Source organism: Bufo bufo, chromosome 4 (genome assembly GCF_905171765.1).
Source record: "Bufo bufo chromosome 4, aBufBuf1.1, whole genome shotgun sequence".
NCBI lineage: Eukaryota > Metazoa > Chordata > Amphibia > Anura > Bufonidae > Bufo > Bufo bufo.
In genome coordinates this window covers 177,193,552-177,217,380 of record NC_053392.1, presented here as the reverse complement: position 1 = coordinate 177,217,380, position 23,829 = coordinate 177,193,552, and the positions used below count along the sequence as shown (strand labels likewise).

General features: G+C 43.8%; 1 protein-coding gene across 1 annotated transcript in view; it reads left to right on the top strand.

Annotated features, from left to right (window-relative positions):
* PLCH1 (phospholipase C eta 1) overlaps positions 1 to 23,829 on the top strand; it is a 289,893-nt gene that overhangs the window by 135,779 nt on the left and 130,285 nt on the right. Inside the window, exons 3-4 of the mRNA XM_040429955.1 lie at positions 6,283 to 6,429; positions 19,484 to 19,727. Of these exons, the coding sequence (XP_040285889.1) occupies positions 6,283 to 6,429; positions 19,484 to 19,727 (391 nt within the window). The remainder of the gene's footprint in view (positions 1 to 6,282; positions 6,430 to 19,483; positions 19,728 to 23,829) is intronic.

Genomic DNA, 23,829 nt, shown 5'->3' with positions numbered 1-23,829 from the left:
TTATAAATAATAAATGACCACCCTTGAATGTTTCCTTTTCCTCGCATATACTAGGCTGATTGTTTTAGCTTATTTTTCTTTATTCCTTCTTTTAATTCTTCTTCTCATGTTTGTCTTATGTTACTGTGGACGGAATCAGGACGCTGTGGCTGTTGTTTGGTAACATTTCTAGAACAAAGCTTCTGCGCGCTTATTGCGAACTCTCTGAACTTGTCCTTATAATGTATTATAATAGCTGTCAAAATAATAAATCAAGTCAAGGAAGGGGTAAAGCTGGGACGTTCACCTGTAGCTGATAAGCTCGCTGCTCTCTGCCAGTGATGAGGTCACCCATCTCCAGGCCGGAGTGCAGTGACTGACCTCAACCCGTGGGCACAGAGATGAGAGGAGTACACGCAAGATATTTAAATAACCAGGGCACATTGCTGACCTCATATTCGCTCACTGTAAAATCCACATCTTGATTTGCGGAGGCACGAAAGCCCTTGGTAGTGCTACAGTGGGCTTCCGATCTGTTCCTCCACTTTGCACCGCTCTGTATCTTGAGGATTGCAGACCCATTCAAGTCGGTAGGTCCGCAATACAGGCACGTGGCACACATGCTTTGGTTCGTGCCTCTGCACCACAAAAAAAATAGAACATGTCAGTTTTTTTTGCGGTGCGGACCGTCTCTTGCAGATCAGGGACCCATTCAAGTCAATAGGTCTGCAAACAGCGTGCACACGGACGGTACCAGTGCATTGCAGACTGCTAATTGCGGTCCACAACACAGGGCACACACTCATGTGCATGCACCCTTACAATGACAGTTGCCTATGAGACCCAGCCTGGCGGTTACACCTGATAGGCTTCCGTACTTGGCAGGCCCGGAGGCCTTTGTAAGGTTTCCAAGTGCCATACCAACCATCAGCACCCCTTGATCACGTAGTGGGGTACTGATGGAGTTGAAGAGGGAGTTCCCTCCCTCTGTATACCTACTAGATGCCGCAGTCAGCATTGGCCGCGGCATTCAATCTGTTAATCCGCTGGCATTTTCTGAGATTCCAGCGGACACAGCAGGGACGGTCAGTAACAATCAATGCGCCTACATGTACAGCAGATTGCGGGAAGGGGTTAACAGGCTGCTGTGTACTGTATGTGTCAGATGTGCCGAAGAAAACTGATTATGCTCACCATCTTGTCTCTGTTTGATGTCCAAATAACAGGTGCTGAGAGATGTCCTGTACCGGAAACAGATGTATGCACAATGAAGAAATTCAAAACCAAAAATCTCCAGCACCGTAAAAACTTCTCCTCTCTTATTGGAAAATCCGTAAATACGATTAATAACCAGACCTACACATTTCAGACAGTATAACTTGACCTTAATCATGGTATATACCATGTTTGTAAGGATTTTCCAATAAAAGAGTTACGTTTTTACACAGAGTTCTGGAGACCTGTATATGTATACATGTTTGTATAGACAGCAGCCACTCAATCACTGATATGGGTGACATGTGGAAAGACTACATGGGAAACTATGGGGAAACTTATCAAACCCTGCACTCTAGAATTCTGGCTTCAGAAAATTGCAAAAATAGGGCTTTTTGGAATCATTTGTGCCACTAAGGCCAGGCTCACATCACTGCTTCTTTTTTCCCACGTTCTGCTCCGTTGGAGGAGCAGAACAACAGAAAAGAGGGAAGTGCCGTATAGGGAACGTAAGTGATCCGAATCAGAATCCAGTTTTGGCGGGGGTTGACACAGAAATGGGAGTAACTACATATCTTGGGCAAAATTGGCCAAACATTATGCGACTTTTGACAAAATTGTCTAAAGTCATTCCGATGCAGGCTAAAGAAAAAAATATCTTCCTAACTTACTCTTGTGATATATTACCTTCTATGTGTCCGGTGTATGCTACTAGTGCCCCCAATAAGCAAGCACTCGGCACACATTTTTGTACTGTCAACTTGAATGGGTCCGTGATCCAACTACACCACAAAAAATAGAACATGTTCTATTTTTTTGCTGTGCGGAGGCACGTACAGAAACACCACGGAAGCACTCTGTAGTGCTTCCATGGGGTTCCGTGCCTCCGTTCCACACCGCAGCTCCGGATTGCGGACCCATTCAAGTGAATGAGTCCACAGCCGTGATGCAGGTAGCACACGGCCCGTGCCCGCAAATTGTGGACCTGCTGCTTGCGGCCGTGTGCATGAGGCCTTAAAGTGTGAAGGAGGACACAGAGAGGCAGCTTCATCTTCTAATTAGGTGGATTTCAAACCACCTCAGACGGCCAAAACAGTGCAAACAAGATACAGTCATAGTTCATACGTACAAAAAGCAGCTACTGCTCAGCTACCTAGCTACTTTCCTCTACTACTTTCTAATGTAGCATTATGTACTGGCTATCCAAATGAGTGGACAACTATTAAAGAGGTTGTCCCACGAAAAATCTTCTACAGAAACCTCTGATGACCGACTCAGATGGGCACATGAAGATAAGCATCCTTGATGTCTATTGAGAACAGGTACTCCCCCGATTCCATGGACACAATGACTGACCTCAGGGACTCCATCTGGAAGCTGCGGACGCTAAGGAAACGGTTGACCGCCTTGAGGTCCAGAACAGGATGGACCGTCCCCTCTTTTTTGGGAATCACAAAGAGATTGGAGTAAAACCCCCTAAAACGTGCAGGAACTGGAAGAATCGCACCTTGCTGCAGCAGCGTGCGAATTGCCAGAAAAAAAGACTATGCGGCTGCGGGAGAGGCCGGAGGAGACAACCAAAAAAAAACGGGATGGAGGGGAGGGCTTGAAATCCAGCTTGTAGCCCTCTGCAATGACCTCCCTCACCCATGCGTCCGAGACGTGAGTCAGTCAGACCTGCAGAAACAAATTAAGCCAGCCGCCCGTCATGCAGCGTATCTCCGCATTCCCGGCCAAACCCAGATACCGGACGGGGAAAAATAAGCCCTGGGGCCCTGCAGGAGTAGGCTGCCGGTGCCTAAATTAACCATGGCCCGGGGGCCCCGGAACGCCCAATGCGGCGAAACGGCGATTTCTTAAACAGATGAGCCGCGATGTGCGGCTGCAGGAGCAGCATGATGTGCCCTTGAGCCCTGCATGTTCTTTTACCTGTAAAACGGACACCCCCATGCTCCCCAACTCCACTACAGGGCTGACCTGGGGAGATTAATTAAAGCTGTGAGCAGTGCTCCTAGCAGCCAGCTTCTCACCTGCATACACCCCCACCCTCCAGCAGACCACCTGGAGGGGCCCAGCCTCATGGAGACCAGGTAACTTGGCGGAGGGAACTGTAAAGGGGGGGGGGGGGGGGAGCATTTTGGGACCAAATTCCTCTTTTTATTTATTTATTTATTCATTCATTTATTTATTTATTTTATATATACTCACCTGTCCGGTGTCTTCTGCCCCCTGGCTCCAGCCGGGTCACCACCTTCGGTGTGCGGCCCCTTGGGGAGGGACGCTACACCAGAACAGAGGGGACTTGTGGTGGACGGCTGTGGTGACCCGACCGCTGACGGGAAACAGAGGTTTTGAGGGAACCTCTGATCCTCCTTTGCTTCTGGAGAACGGGAAGGAGCAGGGGGTTTGGGGGAAACCCTGGCATCCCGTCTCCTGGGTGGGAGTGGAGGCAGTTTTAAGGACTGCCTGAAACTCCCGCTAGAAAAAAAGGAAAAACAAAAAAAAAACAGCAGATCTGCAACGCAGAGAGATCTGCCTCCTGCAGACACTAAGCTAAAACGGATTAGCTTGGTCCCTGCAGGAAGGGATATAGCTGAAGAGGGAGGAGCTTACACTGTGTGCTTAGTGTCCTCCTTCTAGTGGCAACAGCTATACCCATGGTCAAGTCTCTCTCTCCCCCCCCCCCCCCCAAATGATACGGATGAGAGACTGGCATTATCTGTAAAATATCAATTTTGGACAATCTGTTCTCAGAACCCTGCTCTACCATTCCTCTGCTATACACCTGGAAACGTATGAATAAATTGACCTTATGTTTTGCCATTACCTATGATAAAAGGATAGGTCCTTATATGGTGAGACGATGTCCAATCTGACTGTGTAGGGACAAGGGAGATGTATCAGCCACTTGTCAGTTTATTCGTACGTTTCTATGAAAAATGACAGAGGAACAGCACACCAAAAATGGCTAACAAAAAAGGCACTCCTGTATTGTTACTTCATGGGGAATACAAGTGTGTGTGTGTGTGTGTGTGTGTGTGTATATATACAGTACAGACCAAAAGTTTGGACACACCTTCTCATTCAAAGAGTTTTCTTTATTTTCATGACTATGAAAATTGTAGATTCACACTGAAGGCATCAAAACTAAGAATTAACACATGTGGAATTATATACATAACAAACAAGTGTGAAACAACTGAAAATATGTCATATTATAGGTTCTTCAAAGTAGCCACCTTTTGCTTTGATTACTGCTTTGCACACTCTTGGCATTCTCTTGATGAGCTTCAAGAGGTAGTCACCTGAAATGGTCTTTCAACAGTCTTGAAGGAGTTCCCAGAGATGCTTAGCACTTGTTGGCCCTTTTGCCTTCACTCTGCGGTCCAGCTCACCCCAAACCATCTCGATTGGGTTCAGGTCCGGTGACTGTGGAGGCCAGGTCATCTGGCGCAGCTCCCCATCATTCTCCTTCATGGTCAAATTGCCCTTACTTTCAAAGTTTTCCCAATTTTTCGGCTGACTGACTGACCTTCATTTCTTAAAGTAATGATGGCCACTTGTTTTTCTTTACTTAGCTGCTTTTTTCTTGCCATAATACAAATTCTAACAGTCTATTCAGTAGGACTATCAACTGTGTATCCACCTGACTTCTCCTCAACGCAACTGATGGTCCCAACCCCATTTATAAGGCAAGAAATCCCACTTATTAAACCTGACAGGGCACACCTGCGAAGTGAAAACCATTTCAGGGGACTACCTCTTGAAGCTCATCAAGAGAATGCCAAGAGTGTGCAAAGCAGTAATCAAAGCAAAAGGTGGCTACTTTGAAGAACCTAGAATATGACATATTTTCAGTTGTTTCACACTTGTTTGTTATTTATATAATTCCACATGTGTTAATTCATAGTTTTGATGCCTTCAGTGTGAATCTACAATTTTCATAGTCATGAAAATAAAGAAAACTCTTTGAATGAGAAGGTGTGTCCAAACTTTTGGTCTGTACAGTGTGTATATGTATATATATATATAATTATGTATATATAGGCAAATGTCATTTGCATTCTGTTTTCACTGGAGACACATTGACCTGCTATGGAAAATAAAAATTGTTAGCTGCAGACTTCAAGTGGCATTAAATGAAGAGCACAATGAGGATGGTATTAAGGTTGATTTAGAATCATAATTACATGGTGTATAGGCTTTTAACCATGTCTTTAAAATATTGTTCATGCAGATAATTAATTATGCAAATTATAGGGAAAAGGTTTTCTTTTGAGGTTGAGGAGCAAATTTGTCAAACAATGAAGTCATGATAAAAGAGGCAACAATAATTATGTTGGGTAAATCACTACGCTATGTAATTAGTTATGACCTCTGACTATGATAAATGTACATGTGACATTATTCTCTTGGCATGGTCTTTAAAAAGCATCTACCCTTAGTAAAAAAAAAAAAAAAACCTTGACCTAGAAGTCCATCACTTGCCCCTTGGGTGAAATCATTTTCCATTCTGTTAATTTCTTAGGTAGACCATGGAACAGAATCTGTATGACAACCACTAATGTCTTCTACAGAGCACCCATAGGCTTTGTCACAATAGTTGCACAGTTTTATACAAAATTACTATGCTTACTCTGTATTAATTTTACTGCCTGTGTGTCTACTCATTGTCATCCTGCATGGTATTCATGAATCCCAATTGAACAGAAGTAAGAGGAGAAGTAGAAATCATGGTAACCTTATGAAATATCTGATCTCATACACCCATGGGTGCACCACCAATGAGGCCAGGTGAGGCGATCGCCTCAGGCAGCACCAGTTAGAGGCAAGAGGGGTGTAGCCGAAGGGCCCTGGGCTGAAGGGAAGGGGTTAGGTTAAGAAATTGGCATTGGGGAGTGGGGCCGCCCTTTCAATTTTAGTCTCAGGCAGCAGAAACGCTAGGTGCACCCCTGCATACACCCACCAGTTCCTAAATGAAACACATTAAGTTTCCTGAAATCCTTTGTTAATGTACCAAGATTTTCATAATGATCCTCTGTGTGTCTGACTATCTTTCTAAAATTGTATGTTACTTTTATTTTGCAGTTGAAAGATGTATGAGTGTAATGCAGTCTGGGACACAGATGATAAAACTGAAGAGTGGAACAAAGGGTCTGGTCCGACTGTTCTACCTGGATGAACATCGTACATGTATTAGATGGAGACCCTCCAGGAAGAGTGAGAAAGCTAAAAGTAAGTTTGTTTTTCATCTAATTGAAAACTAACACTCATTGTATAAATGATCAAAAATTTCCTGTGATTCTATCGGGAACTGGACTCTGTGAGTCCTATGGATCCTGAGAATGAAGTGAGCACAGTTCTTGTTTAGTGTTGTGTCCCCTTCTACGTTTTCGTTGTTTGGTGATGCTCCTGGGCACCTCGCTGTGAAAGAAACTGCAGCCATCCCAATTTACTTAAATGGAGCTCCCTACACAACAGGAGGCCATGGTGACACTGTGCAGGCATAAGACATTGAAGGGAAAGCTGCACTAAATCAGAACTGTATTCACTTTATATTCAAGATTGTTGCAGGTCTACCAATCCTTAAGTTTTGGCATATTGTAGTGACACGACATCACTTTATAATGCCTCATACACATGTCAGTGTTTGGTCAGTGATTTCCATCAGTGATTTTGAGCTAAAACCAGGTGCAGATCCTTCCCTTATACCTTATGTCTGTGTAGCCTCCACTCCTGGTTTTGGCTCACAATCACTGATGGAAATCGCTGACCGGAACACTGATGTGTGAATGAGGCAGAAGATGGAAATACATGCTAGCTACATGTATATATACTGGAACCAGAGTAGGATGTGACTTTAGCTACTTTTCCCTTTAGAAATGTTGCCATTGAAAGCATACCTGGCTGTTCAAAATAAGTTTGTGTAATGGCTGTGCTTGTTTGTACAATCAAATGTGAAGGAATAGGTTTTTTTGGGCTTCCCTAACGTCTTTTTCAGACATGTTATTCTGTTTGAGCTGCACAGTTAGATGCATTTCTTTCACAAGCCCCCCGCATCTCCCTTCTGTGGATTCTGCAAGTACTGTACTGAAGTGACGTCCTTTCCCTTACTTTCCACTATGTTCTCAGCTCTGAAGCTCACAGAACAGATAAGGAGGGATAAATCACACCTACAGAAAGGCGGGACGCTCCTGTGATCCTCCAGAAACAGTGTAGAAGCTATTCTTTTATCAGGATCTCAAATATCTCTGACATGCCCCCACTTCCTCTCTGCTGTCTTCTGTGTCTTTGTTACTAGGACAGATCTTTCTTGGTAACAGGCAGACTGCAAATTATGTGGAAGCGAGACCCCTAGTGGCCATGGTTTTACAGCTTTTTTAGTTACTCCATTCTCTATTAAAGGGAGTCTTTCACCTATACTGACCGTTATAGAACACTAACACCATTATCAGCATTATAGTCCCCATATGTGAATGCTACTTACTGTTTAGCTGGCCGTCGCTAATTTTCTTCAAAAAAACACTTTTATTCAATATGCAAATTAGGTCTGAAGGTGCCCAGGGGCTGCGTTCAAGCGGCCGATGCCCAGGCCCCTCGTCGCTATTCATCTGAAACCCCTCCCCTTTCACCACTCTGGCCCGCCCTAGGTTCTTCTGATAACCTCCTCCCTTCAGTGTGAAATGCCGCGCCTGCGCCGTACATCCGAATCACCGCGTCTGCGCACAGCATTACCCATTATGGGCATCGGCATCCGAGCGTTTATTGCGCATGCGCCGGCCCCAACATTCCGATCTAGCCGGCTACTTCCGCCGGCTTGATCGGGATGTTGGGGCCGGCGCAATAAACACTCGGATGCCGATGCCCGTAATGGGTAATGCTGTACGCAGAAGCGGTGATTCGGATGCACGGCGCAGGCGCGGCATTTCACACTGAAAGGAGGAGGTTATCAGAAGAACCTAGGACAGGCCAGAGTGGTGAAAGGGGAGGGGTTTCAGATGAATAGTGACGAGCGGCCTGGGCATCGGCCGCTTGAACGCAGCCCCTGGGCACCTTCAGACCTAATTTGCATATTGGATAAAAGTGTTTTTTTTAAAGAAAATAAGCGACTGCCAGCTAAACAGTAAGTAGCATTCACATATGGGGACTATAATGCTGATAATGGTGTTAGTGTTCTATAACGGTCAGTATAGGTGAAAGACTCCCTTTAAATGAAAGTTTGTGAAAATGCATTGACTCTCTAGTCCAGGGGTGTCAAACTCAAATTCATCGGGGGCCGCATCAGCAGTTTGGTCACCCTCAAAGGGCCAGAAAACTTAGTTACTTGGCTTGGCCCTTGGGGATCTCGGACGCCACTTCCACACTTTGGTCGGGGGCTCGGTGGAGCTGATGAGGTGTTTTATCCTAATGAGAAAGATTTCATAATAAGTATTTGGAGAATGTGCAGAGGGAGAGCCTTCTTTGTGGCCTCAGTAGATGCCCCTATAGTGCCCCCAATCATGTGCCAGTAATAATAGCCCCCTATGCCAGTAATAGCAGCCCCCAGTAATAACAGCCCCCAGTAATAACAGCCCCTCTGTGCCAGTAATAACAGCCCCCAGTAATAAGAGCCCCTCTGTGCCAGTAATAACAGCCCCCAGTAATAAGAGCCCCTCTGTGTCAGTAATAACAGCCCCCAGTAATAACAGCCCCCAGTAATAAGAGCCCCTTTGTGCCAGTAATAACAGCCCCCAGTAATAGGAGCCCCCAGTAATAAGAGCCCCTCTGTGCCAGTAATAACAGCCCCCAGTAATAACAGCCCCCCCTGTGCCAGTAATAACAGCCCCCAGTAATAAGAGCCCCTCTGTGTCAGTAATAACAGCCCCCAGTAATAAGAGCCCCTCTGTGCCAGTAATAACAGCCCCTCTGTGCCAGTAATAACAGCCCCTCTGTGCCAGTAATAACAGCCCCTCTGTGCCAGTAATAACAGCCCCTCTGTGCCAGTAATAACAGCCCCTCTGTGCCAGTAATAACAACCCCTCTGTGCCAGTAATAACAGCCCCTCTGTGCCAGTAATAACAGCCCCTCTGTGCCAGTAATAACAGCCCCTCTGTGCCAGTAATAACAGCCCCTCTGTGCCAGTAATAACAGCCCCTCTGTGCCAGTAATAACAGCCCCTCTGTGCCAGTAATAACAGCCCCTCTGTGCCAGTAATAACAGCCCCTCTGTGCCAGTAATAACAGCCCCTCTGTGCCAGTAATAACAGCCCCTCTGTGCCAGTAATAACAGCCCCTCTGTGCCAGTAATAACAGCCCCTCTGTGCCAGTAATAACAGCCCCTCTGTGCCAGTAATAACAGCCCCTCTGTGCCAGTAATAACAGCCCCTCTGTGCCAGTAATAACAGCCCCTCTGTGCCAGTAATAACAGCCCCCCCTTTGCCAGTAATAACAAACAGCCCCCCCTTTGCCAGTAATAACAAACAGCCCCCCCTTTGCCAGTAATAACAGCCCCCGCCAGTAATAACAGCCCCCCCTTTGCCAGTAATAGCCCCCGCCAGTAAAAGTATTGTACATAGTAAAAAAAAAACACATACTTACCTCCATGTCAGTGATGCGATGCAGGCCTCTTCTGGCCTGTGTCCCACGCTGTATGGCTCAGGCAGTGCGATGACATCATCGCTCCGCCTGCGCCGGCCTCTGATAGGCTGCAGGCACTAGGCCGGCAGCCTATCAGAGGAAGGGAAAGGGACACGCCTCTCCCTCCCCTACCGCAGCACAGGCAGGCATCTGTATCGCTGTCCTGAGGATGGCGATACAGATGACTGGAGATGAGCGCTTCCACAATGGAAGCGCTCATCTCCCTGTGCCCAGCCGCCGCCGCCAGCTCGCTCGCTGCGCGGGCCACATGACTAGGTCTGGCGGGCCGGATTCGGCCCGCGGGCCTTGTGTTTGACACCCGTGCTCTAGTCTCTTCACATGCTTTGATTTTGAAATTAAAACACAGGTATTACCTGGTAATCTCCAGTGAAGGATCTGATTTGCCTGACATAGTCCTGATGGTTTTGCTCTCTTATATCGTGAATAATTGTAACTATAGCTGCAATCAATCGTGACATCGAGGTGGACTGAAGGGGGTGAGGGTTTAGCCACTGACACAGAGTGCCGACACACATTAGAGGAAAGTTGGCTGAACCCACAGATTTTTGCAGGATCAGCTAACTCTCTCATCTAATTTGGGGGTTTCCCAGCTCTCCCCCCGATGGTAGATATTAGAAGAAAGAAAGAGATTGGGCTTACTGGACTTCAAGAGGTGTCTGACTTCACTTTCCCCATTCAAAACACACAAAGGTGACAAAAAAAGTAGCATGATGATATGGCTGATAGTAGTCAGTGTCCCAGAAAGTAAAGTCTGGAGTGCAGAGGATAATGGGGGGGATGTTGATTTAGCGCCCATCACTTTATGAAAAGCAGTTATACTAGTTTCTTTAACCCTCTTCTATTTTCCATTTTTGAGTTTTAGTTTTTCATTCCCCGTCTTCCCATAGTACTAATGCTTTTATTTTTCCGTTCACCTAGCCTTATGAAGGCATATTTTTTGTGGGACAAGTTGTACTTTCTAATGGCACTATTTACGTTTGCATGCAATGTTGTGGGAAGCGGGAATAAAATTCCAAGTGGGGTGGAATTGGGAAAAAACGCAATTTTGACAGTTTTTTTTTTAGTTTTTTTTAATCACCGTTCACTATGTATTAAAATTGACCTGTTACCTTCATTCTCCAGGTCAGTACGGTTACAACGATATCACACTTGCATGTTAATACTGAATTTTTTCTTTAAATTTTTTTATCACCATATTCTGACCCCTATAACTTTTTTGTAGTTATGTGTACGGAGCTGTTTAAGGGCTCATTTTTTGCAGGGCTATCTGTACTTTTCAGTGATACCATTTTGAAGTCTATGTGACTTTTTAAACACTTTTTATTTATTAAAAATCGAGAGTTTAAGTGACAAAAAATAGAATTGGCTGTTTTTATTTTTTTTCCCGCTACACCGTTTTCCTTATGGCATTAATATTGTTATATTTTAATTGTATGTGCATTTTCTCACGCGCAGATGCCTATGATTATACTTTTAAAAAACTTTTTACATTTCCTTAATTTTTTTTTTTAAAGACACCCTGGGTGACTATAACTGGCAATCATTAGATTGCCCATTGTTTTTATTGAACACTTCATTTTTAATATAACAATACAGTGCTGCCACCAAGTGGCCTGTATTGGTAAATTCATCTAATAGCCTCCGAAGCCTGTTTAAGGCTTCGGCCTATTAGTGCAGTGTAACAGGTTCCCCGATCTCAGCCGGGGAACGCTGTTACCAGAGCGGGAGCACGCAGCTCCCGCTTCCGAACTGATCAGATGCCGTGGTCACATTTGACCACAGCATCTGAGGGGGAAAATGTATGCGATCAGCCTTATGGCTTATCGCATACATGTGCCGCGGGTGTCTGCTGTTTTAAACAGCAGAAACCTGGCGGCTATTCCGTCTGCTGCAGGTGCAAGCGGGCACCATGTTTAAAGACACAACTTGTATGGTGGAGGTCCTGAAAGGGGTTAACACTGATTGGTGTGTAAAATACAAATAACTTATTTTCTGCCGTTGTTTGTAAAGCAGCTCTTGCCCGTCTTATTTTTATGTAATACTATTATTTTAGACTATATTCCACACCAGGAGCTGAAATCCTAACTGGGACACTGGGTCGAATATTGGCTGGCTGACTTTGTCTCTGTAGCTGTCACTTGACTTGTGAAATACCCTACACAATACAGAAACTATAGAAAAGCATGTGCCTTCACATTTCTCATCATCCTGATTTATTGCAGATGTAAATGTAAAAATTAGTTTTACTGACTTTTCTCACAAAAATATATATCAATCTTCTCAGCTTCTCCTACTCTATAATACGGTGCTTACAGATTGCATCGCATTTTTTGGCGACGGATCCTCTTTAAATGGTTAATGATAGTTTAGGTCATCAATACCTGATTTGTGGGGGTCCGATATCCAGCACCCCCCATGGACCAGCTGTTCCCTGCAGCCTCTGGCCCCAGAAATAACAGTTGGAATGGAGCCAGAAGCACAGCTCCCTTCTGTGTAGTGGCCATGCCAGGTCACTGAAGCTCAGCTCCCATTCATGTGTGGTCTCTCTGTAAAGCCCTTACATGCACATGGTGTGATTAGGTATCCCATATTGTTCATGATAATGTCACATAGAGCGGACACGTGAATCCAAGGTGTTTGCTCAACCTAAATATAAAAAACTCGTGACACTAGAGCCACTTTCCCTCCGTTCCTGCACTGTGGGTCACAACCACTCCTTTTCTGATGGACAGGAAGAAATGACGTCCTATCGTGTTTCTGCTCCAGCCAGTCACTGGTTGTGGGTGATGTGTGCATAAACGGCACGTGACCAGAAAGCCTGATGACTAATGGATAATGCAGTCATGTGATAAGGTCACATGACCATGGTGTGCGACATCTCTATATAACCCATACATACTTGCCAACATTTATGGACATATAAGCCCCACCACGGGAGCACACCACCTACCCACTTATGAGCACGGCTTAGACGAGTTTCACCTCTTTTTATGCCCAGAACAACCCAAATTTGCCAGCACAGTCCCTACAAATTCTGGACTGTTGGCAACTATGCACATATGTTCCACTCACATATCATTTGTATTGATAGAGAGGCCGAGTGGTCGACGAGCTAAGAATTATTGATGAACATTTGTGAGTAGTTATTTTATACATAAAAGTACATTTTTACATTAATAAAAATGTGATTCTTGGAAAAGCCCTTTTGGGTCTTCAAGGACCTTGTGACTATGTCCTGTTAACAATGTAGTCAAAATGCATGTGAACCAAAATCAAGATCTGGCTCTTATTTTCATTTCAGCATTTCTTCCTCTAAATTCTTTTAATGAAATAATAGTTTTTGTTTTCAGAAGTACTTTGGATTTAACCTAATTTTTCTTCATTTGTTGAGGAGTGAATTGTGGTATATACTCTTGTAATAAGTATATAATTTTTTCATGTTATATTATTAATATATACAGTCATAACGCGTTAACTAGATGTGATAACTTGCCAAGTGTGATTGTTAACTCTGCTACATCTGTAGTATATTTTCCTCTTAAAAGGCACAAGCTTTTTTTTTTTTTTTTTCCTAACATTTTCTAGATAATTCATGTGATTTACAACTCTATAAGATGAAATGTCCCTTAAGTATGTCATTATCTAAAAATAGGGTACCGTTTCTTAAAGAATGATAAGTCTGACTTTGATGTTCAGCCTGTGCTCTATAATTACATTTCAGAGTTAAACCAACGGGAACAGGGAGTGCGCTTTACACTCCTTAACTTTTCCATGTTAGACTTAGTCATTTACAATTAAAATACCCTTTTTTTTCTTTTACATTTCCATCTTATGTCTGTAGAAGAATGAGTTATCTCCTTACTCTGGAACTGAACCGAATGCACCCGTTCTTTGCACTACAGGTCAATGATAATAACCCTGCTTTCATCTGACGGTGATGATCCACTCATGTCACCGTGAGGGTATATACTATTCTGTGAAGCACACAGATACATAGCAGACCGTGTCCTTGTTGGTGATTCTAGATTAGCCTCTATTCCCTGCTGGCATGCCTTTATCATTTACATTACTCCCTAATTTCTACCTATGATAGTTACAGTGTTTAACTTTATGGCATATTGTTAAAATTCTTTTGTTCTCTGTCTTTACTCTGATGGCATATGACATGCCAACACAAAGTGGTGTCCATGAAGGGTCATGCACCCTTCTATTAGGCCATGCACAGGGTCCTTTTACACTGGCAGATTTTTTGCTGGGAATGAGCTTTGTTTAGTTCCATTTAGTAGATACTGAATGTGCATACTTGCCAACAGTTCTGATTCTACCTGGACAATCCCGTCAAGTAGGCGTCATACAAGCCCTGCCTCAAAGTGGGCATTATGTGGGTGGTTTCAGGAACATTCCCAGATAGTATGAGCAGCGGAGGCTTAAAGAGTAACTACATTTTTATAATAATTTTTAATATGTTGTCCCTAATCCCCTAAATAAAATTTTTCTAATATACTTTATTAATTTTTGTATTTTTACTGTACTTTTATATCCCTAAAGTGCACCATTCAGTGTGCGCTTAAAACTCTGTTCTCCCTACACCACTGACAGCTGAATGGGGCTGCAGCAGCGCAGGGAGTACGGGCAGGAGCCCTCATTGCTGCACCTGCCCACGCTCCCCGGACAGTTACTAACTTTTGGCATAGTACATGGGTACTTTGTACCCATGTACTATGCCAGGATTAGCTGAGCGGAGCGGGCTCCTGCTTCTGCCTGCTCCGCTAAGCTAAGAGAACTGCATGACAGGCAGGAGCCCGCTCAGCTAATCTTGGCATAGTTCATGTGTACAGGGTACCCATGTACTATGCCAAGAGTTAGTAATTGTCCGGGGAGCGTACATAATTTTTGCAGCAATGCGGTGACATATGAACATGGGACCAACACAGTTGCCTTCGGGTGCCAAGGGCACAGGTAATAGGTCAGCCAGTTTCATAGGTACAAATCTGCTGACAGAGGCCCTTTAAAGGGATTTTCCGATACTTTGTTTGTACTATCCTGAGGATAGGTCATCACAATTAAACAGCAACAGCAACTGGGCTTGATAAAGGCTATGTAGTAGCCGAAACGTTGCTATTTATTTTTATAGCACCCTTTCTGTGAAGTCTGTCCAATAAAGAATTCGCTGGAGATGCTGCCGTTACCTGTTTCTTTGAACTATTCGGTTGGCTGCTGAGGATCTGCGGCCGTGGTTTGGCTGATGCATTCCTGTGTCGTCGTCTGATGGTCCGTAGGTGCTGCTTTACATCTACTATTCTTACTATCCTCAGGATAGGTCATCAGTATGTGATTGGTGGGGTTCCACAGCCTTCTCTCAGCTTTCCCTAGGCCAGTGATGACACATTTATCTGTCATGTGGTGTAGGCGCAGCTCAGCCCCATAGAAGTGAATGGGGCTGAGCTTGATACCAAGCACAGCCATTATACAATGTATGGGGCTGTGCTGGTAAACACGGAGAAGACGGTGGCACTCACAGGTTTGCTGGTGACTTCTCAAACAGCTGACCGGTGGGAGTCTCGAGTGTCAGACCCCACCCATCAGATACTGGTGACCTATCCAGAGGATAGGTCATCAGTATTAAAGTCTTGGAAAGATCCCCAAAGAACAACTATGCACTGAGGGGCAAGATCCCCCTTCAACGCTCCAAAAAATACATTTTGCATTTGTGTTCAAAGTCTAAATTTTCTGTTAATTGAAGCAGAAGTTTACCATAAGAAAGGTAATCATTTAAATGCCTCTGCTAACATTACATAACAAAAACGAAACATCTGTAAATCACTTTTCTCCCGTAGTACTCAAAGCACATAAGCTTGTCTCAGATCGGTACCTAGTCATATGTACAGGAGGAAAAAGTTATGTGATCTTAAATGCCAGGCTAAACGGGTGGCTTTTCAGTTTTGATTTAAATGTGTCCAGGGTTGGAGCTGTCTTGATTGCGTTTGGCAGGGCATTCCACAAGGTAGGGGCAGCATGACAGAAACCTCTGGCTCCAAAGGTTTTTAGTTGAATTCTGGGGGTGGTCAAGTTATTGGATCCTTTTGATCTGAGGTTGTGTGAGGTGTGACGCAGATGCAACAAAACCGTCAGGTATCCAGAGCCTAGGTCATGTATGGATTTGAATGTCAGCATGCCAATTTTGAAAAGGAGTCTCCATTTTATGGGTAACCAGTGTAGTGAGCAGAGGATTGGTGTGATGTGACAGTGGCGGGGTTGGCTTGTTAACAGTCTTGCGGCTGCATTCTATACTAGCTACAGGCGGTGTAGGTCTACATAGAGGGCATTGCAATAGTCCAGCCGTGATGTGATGAAGGTGTAAACTAGGGTTGGAAGATCATCTGAAGGAATGAGGTGCTTAATTTTTGCAATATTCCTTAGTTGAAAAAAAGGAGTGTTTCACCACAGCTGAAATTTGGTTCCTGAGGTTTAACTTCTTATCCATCAGTAAACCCAAGCTGCGCACACTGTTGGAGCTAGTAAGGTCTGAGATCCCTACCCTCAGTGGTGTTGACTGTCTCTGGAGCTGTTTTGCTGTTAGCCGCTGGCCTCCGATGACAAGAACCTCTGTTTTGTCAGCATTTAGTTTAAGCCAGTTTCCATTCATCCACTCCTGAAGCTTGGCTAAGCATGTGTATATTTTTGGGATTGGGTCTGTCATATCGGGTTTGAATGACCTATATAGCTGGGTATCATCAGCATAGCAGTGGTATGTTAGAGCGTGTTTTTGGTTGATTTTTTTCCGAGTGGCAGCATGTATATGGTAAACAACAAAGGGGATAGGATTAAGCCCTGGGGCATACCATATTTTAGTGGTACAGTGTTGGACCGGAAAGGCCCCAAGGCTACCCCTTGAGTTCTGCCAGCCAGGAAGGAGGAGAACCATTGGAGAACTAAACCATCAATGCCACAGTACTCTTGCAGTCTGTTAAGCAAGATTTCATGTTCAATTGTATCAAAAGCCGCTGAGAGATCAAGCAGTACCAGGAAGGAACACTCGCCTCTGTCTGTGGCCATGAACAGGTCATTGCAAATCTGGACAAGAGCTGTTTCACAGCTGTGGTGCTTCTTGAAGACAGATTGTAGGGGGTCAAAGATGTTCATTGAGAGCCTGGCTTCAAGTTGGAGATATGCAGCCTTCTCAATAACTTTTCCCAAAAAGGGAAGGTTGGAGACTGGTCTGTAGTTGCTCAGAATATCCGGATCTAGGGATAGTTTCTTGAGTAGTGGCCTGATGATTGCTTCTTTCAGACAGGTAGGAAACTTCCCCGCTTGCAAGGAGCAGTTGACTATCTTATGGAATGCTGGCATGAACAGATCAGGGCATTTCAACATGAACTGTGTGGGACCAGGGGCCAGGTCGCAGGTAGTCTGGCGAAGGTTTAGAAGGATGTTTGAGATGGCTTCGGTAATTACCTTAAAGTCAGACCATGGCAGTAGGTTGTTGTGGCATCCATTATGAGGCTCTGCATAGGTTTTCGGTGTTGTAGATTTGATAGCAGACCGAATAGATGAGACTTTATCTGTGAAGAAGAGGTCAAATTTCTCACATAGGTCCTTAGAGGATTTGATGTTGGGATTTCGGCACGATGGATTGCATAGACTGTCAACTGTGCGGAATAGCTGGGCTGGTTTGTTGGCTGCTTTTGCAATTTCCTGTGATAGAAAAGAAGACTTTTTCTTGTTGATCATTGCCTGGCGCGCGCTGGTGTTTGCGCCATTGTCGTTCTAGTCTGCGTCCCTCTTTCTTATGCTCCTTTAAGGAGTGTTCGAACCATCGCGCATGATGTAATGGTGTGGAGCGTTTGATGTGTAGGGGAGCAATAGAGTCAAAGGCAGATGATACAAAGCAGTTATATTTATGGACAATGGAGTCGAGGTCTAAGCTGTGTTTTGTTAGTCCATCCAGGTTTTGGTTGTGCTGAAGATGTTGAGGTGATGGACCTTTCAGAGAACGGTATATTGTGAGATCTTTTTCTTGCCGTTTTAAAGCTGGTACTGTAAGGGAAAAGTGGATAGTGTGATGGTCTGACCAAACTACAGGATTTATTTCCATCTTGGATATTGATAGTCCTGAATGAAATATGAGGTCCAAGGCGTGGCCTCTCTTGTGTGTAGGGAGGTGAACGGCTTGAGAGAAGCCCAGTTCATTCATGGTAAGAAGCAGATATCTTCCTAGCTGGGAGGAGTGGGTGTTCACCCATGCTTTGAAGTCTCCCAGGATTATCCATCTAGGGTGTTCCAATGCTAGACAGGATAGAAGATCAGCCATTTCCTTGAGAAAGTTTGAGCCACTGCCAGGAGGGCGGTAGATGAGCAGAATGTTTATGCTTTTCTCGGCTGAAAGTTGTGCTGCCAGGCATTCAAAAGAATGGGTGGGGCCTACAGCAAAGGGTTTGATTTTTAAACTGGATTTGAAGCATATTGCAAGCCCTCCTCCTTTGCGGTCTTGTCTCTCGCAGTGTAGCACAGAGTAGTTGGCCCGCATAGCAACTTCATGAGTGGGCCCAGGGTTTTGAGACAGCCATGTCTCAGTTAGAAAGGCCAGATCGGAAGTCTCTATTAAGTCATGTATAACTGCTGTTTTGTTATTTATTGACCTGGCGTTGCAGAGTACTGCTTTAATGTGGCTTTCCTCAGATTTGGAGTCTGTGTTAACAGCACCCAGCTGGGTCCTGCGTTCAGAAGAGTGGCAGCTGTCTCTGTTTGAGAGTTCTGGGTCTTTTCTTGTTAAAATTGTATCTGATGTTTTTTTGGTGGCAATTTGGGATTGCTTTGTATTCCAATTAAGAGATCTTCCTCCCTTTTAACCTCTTTTACCTCTGACCATGTACTCATTTTAAAGAGGGCCTTTCACCGCTCCTGACATGCCTATTTTAATAGCGTCATGCATTCCCTGTGTAATAACCTTTCTGGAGCATCTATTCATATGGCTCGATGCTGTGCCATTCCTTTATTATTTCTACTAGAAGTTATATATGAATTACTATTAGCCTTCAGTAAGGGTACAGAGGGGAGGTAACAAGTTGGGGGAGTGTACCTGCACTCTATCCAATCAGTGCTACCATTTTCAGACTGTGCAGGTACACACCCCCAACTGGTTACCACCCTCTGTACCCTTACTGAAGGCTAATAGCAATTCATTCATAACTTCTAGTGCAAGTTATAAAGGAATGGCACAACATAGAGCCATAAGAGTAGATGCTCCTGAATTGTTATTAGATGGGGAATGCAGCACTGAATGTTGCACCTAAACATTACATGATGTTAAAATGTGAACATTGTCTTTTTTTTTTTATATAAGGGAGTGTGCCCTGCCACACTACCATCACTAAACTCCAAGCACTCCAGTTCATTTTGCCTCTTGTTGGCACAGCAATTCCCATTACTTACACAACATTGACGCATTAAAGTCCTGCTTCACTTACATACCGCCGGAGTCGCTATATTCTGTGGTCCTGTGAGCACACATTTACCTCGGCTAAGCAATCAACCTTTTATAATGACTGTGCACAAGCAAAATGCATCTGTTAAAGATGAGATATTTTCTGTACAACACACAGCTATCCCCTGAGCATTTCATCCAAAGCCTAATTTTGTCTTTCTCATTTCAGTTATAATTGATTCAATTTACAAAGTCACGGAGGGGAGGCAGTCTGAAATCTTCCATCGCCATGCAGAGGGAAACTTTGACCCTACTTGCTGTTTTACCATTTACCATGGTAACCATATGGAGTCTTTGGATTTGATAACATCCAACCCAGAGGAAGCCCGGACATGGATTACAGGGTTAAAGTATTTGATGGCTGGAATAAGTGACGAAGATTCTCTCGCCAAAAGACAACGAACTCATGATCAATATCCTTTAGTAACAACTAATACTCTGTTTTTAATTGTATATTTATCTTAACAGCTAAGTATCTGCCTACTTACTATGTGTACAGTATATTCTGTATAGAGTACTGTTTTATTATATCTGCAGATAATAAGTCTAATATTATTTAAGGATTCTTATTTCACATTCTACCGTATTACTGTCTTCAGACTCTTTCACTTTTTTCACATTTTGTTATACCGCGGCCTTGTGCTAAAATAAAGAAAAAAATCTAGTTTTCCCCATTATTCCGCATTCAGTACCCCATAATGAGAAGGTTAAAAGATAATTTTAGGAATGTTTGCAAATTTGTTAAAAAGGGAAAAAAAAATAACTTTTCATGGACATAAGTATTCAGACCCTTTGCAACAACACTTAAAATTTCGCTCTGAGCACCTCCCATTTCTCTTGATGATCCTTGAGATATTTCTACTACCTGTGGTAAATTAAGTTGATTGGACGTGATTTGGAAAGACACAGCCCTTTCTATATACGGTCTCACAGCTGGAAATAAAAAAACTAAGCTATGAGACGGAAAGAGCTCCCTGGAGAGCTCATAGGATTGTGTGGAGGCACAGATCTGGAGAAGGGTAGAAAAAAGTTTTGCTGCTCTGAAAGTTCCCAAGAGCACAGTGGTCATCATAATTTTTAAATGGAAGAATTTTGGAACAAACCTGACTCTTCCTATAGCTGGCCGCTACATCAAACTGAGTAATCGGGGAAGAAGGGCCTTCGTAATAGAAGTGATCAAGAACCCAATGGCTGACCAAGATCACTCTGGCTGAGCTCCAAAGACCCTGTGTGAAAATGAGAAAAACATCTTAGAAGGTCAACCATCACTGCAGAGTGGCCAGAAAGAAGCCTTTCCTCAGTAAAAGAAACATAAAAGTTTGCCAACAAAAAAACCTAAAGGACTCTCAGACTGTGAGAAACAAGATTCCGATGTAACCAAGATCGAACTACTTTGCCTCAATTCTAAGTGTCATTTTGGAGGAAACCAGGCACTGCCCAATGCCATCCCTGCAGTGAAGCATGTGGTGAGGGAAAACAGAAATTCCTTATGAAAATCTGACCTTGAGCTCTCTAGACCTCAGACTGGGCTGAAAGTTTACTTTCCAAAAAGACCATGGTAGGCACACAGGCAAGACAACACAGGAGTGGTTTAGGGGCAACTCTGTGAATGTACTTGAGTGGTCCAGCCAGAGCCCTGACTTGAGCCCAAACAAACATCTCTGGGGAGACCTGGAAATGGTTGTTTACTGACTATCCCCATCGAAGCTGACAGAACTTAAGAGAATCTGCAGAGAAGAATGGCAGAAAATGCACAAATCCAGGTGTGCAAACCTTGTGGCTGCATACCCAAGATTGGAGGCTGTAATCGATGCCAGAGGCACTTTAACTAAGTAAAGTGTCTGAATACTTATGTCAAAGCAAGATTTTAGTTTTTGCGTTAAAATAAATTTTGTTTTCACTTTCTCATTGTGGAGTATTGAGTGCGGAATGAAGGGGAAAAACATAATTTTTGAAATTTTATTTTAGCACAAGGCCACAACGTAACACAATGTGAATAAAATGAAAGGGTCTGAAGACTCTCAGAAAGCACTATATATATAGCAATACATATTTATTCATTTATCCACAGGAATATTAATAATTTTATTACTATTAATGATGTTCTCTACCGTAGGGTAACCTGTTCCTCCAAAATGGCCACAACGCACTCACTTGGCAGCTCCGTTGCACGCCCGGCCACCACTTCATGCAGCTGCTCTCTACCACAGCTGTATAATGGCTATTATAACGCTTTTGCTGAGCTTTTTCCCTAACATAATAAAAAGGAAACTAGCAGATATACATCCTCAGGCTGTCCTGTTTTGTTAAGCTGTTTGACTGTCTTTTCAGCCATTCTTAGTTTTGGCTGACTGAATGAAGCAGACTGGCTAATAAAACTCCAGTGGTAATGAAGGGATGCTGAAGCAGAGTGAAAGCAGGGTGACAACCCCTAAAGGAATGGTTACGGTGTCAGCCATTTCCCCCAGAAACAGATATGACTGAGAAACATCTGAACAGAGTTTTATACGAGCACAGCTGAAGGGCGCATGAAGTGGCGATTCCTTGATTTTTGGTAGAACTGCTTTTGAAACCTTTCACCTCTTCTTCAGTTTGTGTTCTGCAATGTTATATTCCTGCGTTCTTTAGCTCCTGTATGGTAGAAGCTTGCCTTTTCATTCGTTCTCTCCATGAGTAAAGACATCATTCAGATCAATGAAGTGGCCATAAAAATAATAGGGTTGTTCTATTTCTGCAGTTTAATAACGGATATACATTAATAGTCATATATAGTCTATCACTGTGAGAATAAAACGAGCAGCTGGAAGTCTTCTGTGTGATCCGAGCCCCGTCGCTGTTCCAGCTGGCAGCGAAACTTGACAAGAGCCACAGAGGAATAGGCTGAGGTTGACAGGGGTGGAAGACTGCTGCTATTGTGCAGATAAAGGGCCATCCTGGGACAGCGGGCGCACAGAGGGGTGGAGATTGCATCACATTGTAAAATCTGGAATCTTTCACGTTTCTGTTTTTGTTGCTTATGCAGATTTTTAGCTTTATGCAACTAGGCTAGGACATATACAGGGTTTGCATGCTACAGATAGCCTTTTAGAGCTATGGCCTCTTTCAATTCACTAAATGAGCCCAGTAACACATTAGTTGCGCGTCTTTACTTTCCGTACAAAGCAATAATGGAAAAGATAAACGGAATGAACTAGAAGCCTTGTGGCCGATAAAATCCATTGGAATGTATATTAATGTGTTTGTTAGAATTTGCATGCCAGGCATTTTAGAATTCTCCCAGTGGACTCCTAAACGCTATTAATTCAGTGGCGGAGGCCTCCTTGATTAAACATTCATAAGCCTTTGCTGGAGACCCTATAATATTTGAATGCAATGGGGGAGAAGCCAGCAGATTCTCTAAAGGAAGAAGCATTAAAGGCACGTTTTGCTCTGCATATTAAAGTGATTGGACACGTTTCATTGGCTTTTTTAGGCTACCTGCACATGTCGAGGATTCTGGTGTGGAAAAACCAAAGCCATAATGCAGTGCCAGCTTTTTTCTTCTGTGTGGAAATTGACCTGCTGTGCGTGTTACTTATATGAACTTTGGTGCGGATTTCACCCTTTTCACTGGAAGGTTGAGATCTGCAGCAAAACTGCATCAAATCGGCACAAAAAAGCACAAGTAACGCGTGGATTTTGATGCAGATTTGGTGCGGAACTGCACAGAAATTCTTGTGGAATTTCTGTAAGTTTTCTCCCGCCAGTGTGCAGGTAGTCTTATAAGGTTTTAGGAAACTTGTAGGTCAAAGTCATTCTAAAAACAAAATGTCGCTTTTGTTTGGTTTGTGTCGTCCACTAAATGTTAGAGTAATAGATGAGTACTGTTTGGCACAGTATAGATATATAGGTATGATGGTGCAGATGCTACTGTCCAGTAAAGTACTGTGTTTTTCATCCCTCTTGTTGACCTCAAATAGTTGAGCATGAGCAACAAATGGACCCTTGTATTTTTAAGGGTACTTTCACACTAGCGTTAAAGTTTTCCGGTATTGAGTTCAGTCTCAGGGGCTCAATACCGGAAAAAAAACTCATCAGTTTTATCCCAATGCATTCTAAATGAAAAGCAATCCGTTCAGTATGCATCAGGATGTCTTCAGTTCAGTCCCTTTTACAGTATTTGGCCAGAGAAAATACTGCAGCATGCTGCTGTAATTTCTCCGGCCAAAATTCCGGAACGTATGTATTTATGCCAGATTCGGTACCAAGTGTTCTGGAAAAACGGATCCGGTCTGCGAATGCGCAGACCTTTAAGTCTTTGAAAAAGATAAATACTGGATCCGTTTTTCCGGATGACACCGGAGAGACGGATCCAGTATTGCAATGCATTGTCAGACGGATCCGGAAACAAATGATATCCGTTTGCATATGGATTTCCGGATCCCCGTTTGCATATGGATTTCCGGGTCCGGCAGGCAGTTCCGGCAATAGAACTGCCTGCCAGATTCTTCTAACGCTAGTGTGAAAGTACCCTTA